Genomic DNA, 5,423 nt, shown 5'->3' with positions numbered 1-5,423 from the left:
CATCAGAGCCTGCGCTGGGGCAGAAATGAGAGTTCTATCCGGGTTCTGGGTCACGGTTTGCAGTTTAATCTATGGTTTTTGGCCGGGTAAAAGCAATCAGTAATGCACAATCAGAGGGTAGATTTAAAGAAGTTCTAAGAGCTATCACAAAGGGCAATCAGATCATTTTTGAATCAGCTGTTCAAATCATAAACAGATCCAGTGAATGGATTGAAGCAGCGGATGTCTACTTTGCATTTGTTAATGGCAAATGCAGTTCGATTCGCTACTTCTAAGTTTATGAAACAAACAACAAGAGAAACACAAACAAACTAACTAGACAATCGTCCCCAGCGGAGTCGCCATTTTGTTATCGGGATTAGTGTCTATTCAAAACGACTCTATCCCACTAAGGTGTGACAGTTACCTTAGAAACAAACAGAGAAAACTACTTTTGTATTCTTCTTTATGAACTATAAACAAAGAGAAATAGGATGAACCAACCTGTGTCTTGCGCTAGTCCTTTGATCCAATCTCTCTCTTCTTTGACAGCTTCCAGCTACCTGCTTCCTTACTTGCCCAGCTTCACCAAGTTCCTGTAAGATCACAGAAGAAGAAAACTACACAAAGACATGGATTTATATTCATAAATAGCTTAGGATCAGATTTAAGCTAAACATACAAATGTAACAAGCATCAATGATACACAAGCATGTAGGAGAAACTCAAATAGTTTTATTGATATAAAAAGAAGATCCAGGAGGAGTTACAACCGATGATTCTTGATCCAGCATCAACCTCCTAGCAAAGAAGCCCCTATTCACCTCCAACAAAGCATAAATCACCCAATACTCTGATATCTATCTCAAAACCAACAGCAATTCTCTGCAATGTACAATATTCCAGCCTCTGGATCTCTGGGATGAGGGATCCATATATAGATGTATGCAAAGAGGATGAGTCAGCTCATGAATTGATTAGTGGCTTCTCTCTGTTAGTTCTTGCTTCCACTTGGAGACTGAGAGCCTCTTACTCATCCTTGGTCGAATTCAGTGAGGCAAGTGTCATTGGAGAAGATTCTGGAAGCTTCCATTGTCTGTCCACCTCGTGGAATGACTCTGCCATTTTTCATCTCCCGCTCAACGCACCCTGGTAGTGCATTTAGGTGCGTTGCAACGCACCTAGCTAGTGTATTTAGGTGCTTTGCAACGCAGCTAGCTAGTGGAGCAGCTGAAATGATCCTGATTTGACTGATTCTGAGCAGTTTCTGGTGGAGAACTTCTGGGAGAAGCTGTATTTTGTTGACCTTGTTCCTTTAGGAGTTAGAACAACAATTTTAGGGACTTAGGAGCCCTTGGTTTATGGACATTTCATGCTTAGAGCTGTAAGGCACAAAAATGTCTATAACAAGATCCTTTCCTTCAATGGGATTCCTAGTTAGGTCCTCTCTGACATATGTCGCCCATGTTGCAAGTATTGTGTAGGCTCGGGAATCCTCTTTAGTCCCACCATGGCTTTCTGTTGAAGCCTCATTCTTCTTCTTCTCTGCTATTTTTTGGATTTATACCCTAGAGGCTCCCATGTGTTAAGTTGTACTACTGCATTTCATTTTCACTACCCTCTTTTGGCCTTAAGTCAGCTTCATTTGGACTCGTGTATAAGCCACTTTTGACCATGACATTTTGCAAGTTAAAACCATGCATTCATTAGCCTTTGTGACTTGACACCTATTTTTCCATGAAAAGAACATTCCACCGAGTGTTGATGACTAGCATCTGCCACCTTTCATTAACCATAGGATTGTTCCAATCCCAGGAACTAGTGCACTTGCCCTTGACACTCATTCTTTCCATTGTACTATATGAATTATTTTATTCTTTTTCATACTTTAAATATGAAAAAGACAAAAAAAAAAAATCAAATATTCCAAAAAGAGTAGGAACTGGACAGTTTCTTCAGCATTTGATGGCAGCTAGATTCAATTGTGTCTCCCTTGAACAAAGCACTTAAAATTATTCTTTCCTCCACTAGGATGCGACTTAGTCTGGCTTTAGGGAAGCCATAACCTTGATTGTGAGTCAATCCTCCTCTGGTTGGTTATCTCTTCTAATCATATGGAGATTTTTTTAATGCCTCTTGCATTGCAAACTTATACAAAGTTATTTCATGCTGCCATAAATTCACATTTAGTCGTGCTTTTGTTCAAGGGAAGTAAACTTGTCGTCGACCATTCTGCGGTGTATCTTGACTCAGTTTTATCGACCATACCCAGTCTATCAAGTTATATTCAATATCACATCGGTTATTTGGTCCTTCACTCATGTTCGTTAAGGATTTCCCCATTGAATTATTGCGGAGGGTTTTCTATTATTGAATTCAACAAATTTCTCTAAGAGTAAACCTAGAGTCGCACCCTAGACCTATTTACATCATTGATAGGTGACCTTGTGCTCAACATCAATTAGTATCATGTGCCTTTGACATAGTGGTTTCCCTTGTGTTTGATGTCAGCTTACATGATCACACATTGGCATTCATGCAGTACCTTGGTTTCCATTTGACCCTATTGGTGGATTCCTCGCCTCTGTGTCAGATTTCATTATTTGTTGGTTCAGAGGATTTTTTTCATGCGCTAGCCACATCTTGTGTACGTCGTAAATGTACTTTGGAACAGTTACTTCATCTCTCTTTCTCTAATTTCTTCCAAATTATTGGCTTGCGGGTTACACTCATGTTGGTTGATGTGGGATGCCGTAATGACTTCCTTCTAGGGGATCTTTTCCCATTGACTCTGACTCATTTCTCTGGGAATAAGGTCTAGAGTATTTTTTTCTGTACTTAGGGTTTGCAGTCATTAGTGGAAGACTCCTTCACTATCGATAGTGATAATACATCAATGTCTCCTAATTGATAGATTATTTCAAGTGCCTGATTTCAACACATTTATTTGCACTTATTAGATTGTACTAAGGTACCTTGACACTCACTGTATCATTATTAGTGAGTTGTCTCGTGTTTGTTAGCAGTATACATCAATGACCAGTAATTAAATGATTTATCACATGGTCGACTTCAGACCATTTATTCCCATAGTATAGAAATGTACCATCTGCGATCAATGAAGACCTTGAGTTGTGTCAACATCTTGGTTCACTTGACAGCTCCTTCAGTTTTCTTACAGTCACACCTTCCACCTTATATGTTGTAGGTCTACACAGCAACATCCTATATCTTGGCACTTGAATTTATGCAGTGCCACTATTCCACCTTTATTACTTCATACTTTTATGAGGATCAATTATGCAGCATCATTGATCAGACAGTCTTCTTGCATCATTTATTGGATATTATTCTATATGTTATATTGAGACATAGCTTTGTTGTGTTATTTTGTGATTATGATCTGATGATCCATTATGTATTCTACAACTCCTTTTGTTCACTTATGTATACATTCTGGATCCTCTTTATACTTGATCAGCGGAATGCTTTATTACTTTTGATCATGGGTATGCCTGCCTTCGACATGATTTTTCTTTCTGACTCCTTCTATAGGTATTCAATGACTTGGAATCTAGTGATCTCCTCCTAGGATTTCAGATGACTCCTCTCTCTATACTTAATATATTTCGGCAACCATGTATCCCTTATGACCTCATATATTAGGGGGAATCTATTATAGCATCATTTAGCACTCATGTATATTTGATGCTCTTGTATGGCCTTGGGAAGCCTTTTCCCATGCAGAATTGATCCTTTATTAAAAAATAATACTTCAAATTCCATATGTGACTCTGCCCATTAGAAAGCTCGTAAAAACGTGGGTTCTATAACTACATACCCATGTATACATTTTTAAATATGAAAAAATAAAATATTATGTTATTTTTCGGGCGGGGTTTGTGGGTTTACCGAGATCCCACCTACAGAAGCCCATAGCACAACTAAATTAACTAATTTCAGGTGGTATATATACACACCTTGGGGTAGGAATAAATGACATAAGAGAAGTGTTATCGACATTATACCCATTTTTCTCCCAAATCAAGTTTTATTTTCTCATGCTTCCTGCACTACCAATCTCTGGGGAAACCCTTGTTTCCTTTGCATAAATGTTCATCATATTTATAGCATCTCCTTTCATTTGTGATAGAGGTTTTCTTCGTGGCTCGGGCTGGATAGATCTAGAGGAAGGCTTCGTCGATGCTTTGGCCTGGATCAGGTTGTACCTTTCCTGTACCTACTTTTGATTATCAATAAAGAAGCTCATGTCTTGTTATTGGATTGCAAGGAATCGTAGTATTTTTAGAGAAATGTCGACCCCTGTGGCTGCTATTGCCATTCAAAGCAATGCCATTCTTGATAGCATTCCTGTAAAGGAGGATCCTGCAAAAATTGATCTGCGGAAGGAGCTTCGCATTAGAGATGGGATACCGTGGGCTTTCTTTGACGGGGCAGCCCAAAACAATTCCACGGGTGCTGGGTTGTGCATACATCTTAGTGATTCTCACTCACTAAAGGCCTCAGTGGGAATTGGGATGGGAACAAATAACTTTGCTGAACTCACTGCCTTAAAGCTGCTCCTTTGTTGGCTCATCCACAAAAATATTCTTACAGTTCAGATTTATGGAGATTCGATGAATGTTGTTAACTGGGTTAATGGGAAATATAGATGCCAGCACTACATGTTGATGCCTTTACTAGAAGAAATACAAACCTTAAAACAGCAGTTTAATGTTTTTTCTATTGACCACATCTACAGGGATTGTAACGAGGAGGCAGATCGGCTTTCTAAAGAAGGTCTGCAGCAAGCTGTGGGCACTTGGAGAGTAACAGAACAGTTTCAGGATCAGATCCGTGTGTCGGATCTCCCTCCAAATATATAATGTTTTTTGTTTTCCACTTATATGCACTAGATTATCTGTGTTTCATATGATATCGGTGGCATATGTCAACTGTGTTTTTTCCTTTTATATACTGTTATGCTCTGGATTGATAGAGCGGATTGTGAACTGTTTACTGTATGGGTTTTTTCTGGGTTGTTTTCCTCATGAAAGGAGACCCAGGAGACACTGTGGACTTCAGCTCCTTTTTGGTTATGGCTGTTCAGGCCGAGTACAGGAGACTTTGTTAGCGCTCTGTAGGGGTGCTGATGATCTTTCTCAGAGGAGCCTTTGCTCCTTATCAGGCAGTTTTTTGCAGAATGTTAACTCATATGCTTTGTAACTTTTTTATTCCTTATAAAAAAGTTCGCTTTTTTTCCTTGGAAAAAAATGTTATTATCTCATGAATATAAATTTTCCATGTTTAAATATGATGATATAACATGTCTTTTATATATGCACATTCAATTATATACGATGTATATGCTTCTCTAAATTGATTTGCAAGTCTGCTTGATTCTGGAGGAACCAGAGGATTTGGACCCTACGGGAACATCATCA

At 38.9% G+C, this 5,423-nt stretch overlaps 1 protein-coding gene across 1 annotated transcript; it reads left to right on the top strand.

Moving 5' to 3' along the window:
- The first annotated feature begins 4,292 nt into the window (after nucleotides 1–4,292).
- Nucleotides 4,293–5,205, top strand: LOC149246367 (uncharacterized). The gene is made up of 2 exons (XM_089440965.1): nucleotides 4,293–4,836; nucleotides 5,090–5,205. Exons 1-2 carry the CDS (start codon nucleotides 4,293–4,295, stop codon nucleotides 5,203–5,205), a joined length of 660 nt encoding a protein of 219 aa, XP_089297091.1.
- Nucleotides 5,206–5,423: the final 218 nt, after the last annotated feature.

This window comes from Pinus tabuliformis, chromosome 7, assembly GCF_031772625.1.
Source record: "Pinus tabuliformis cultivar Carrire ecotype Pingquan chromosome 7, CPIR1, whole genome shotgun sequence".
NCBI classification, from domain to species: domain Eukaryota; kingdom Viridiplantae; phylum Streptophyta; class Pinopsida; order Pinales; family Pinaceae; genus Pinus; species Pinus tabuliformis.
The sequence above is the reverse complement of the archived record's forward strand: the minus strand, read 5'-3'. Positions and strand labels throughout refer to the sequence as shown.

What these genes read in the sequence shown, in the direction of transcription:
- LOC149246367 (XM_089440965.1), top strand. Translation starts at nt 4,293, where the DNA reads ATGTCGACCCCTGTGGCTGCTATTGCCATTCAAAGCAATGCCATTCTT. An exon ending in ACAGTTTCAGGATCAGATCC is followed by an intron (nt 4,837 to 5,089) that starts GTGTGTCGGATC and finishes ATGGCTGTTCAG; the next exon opens with GCCGAGTACAGGAGACTTTG.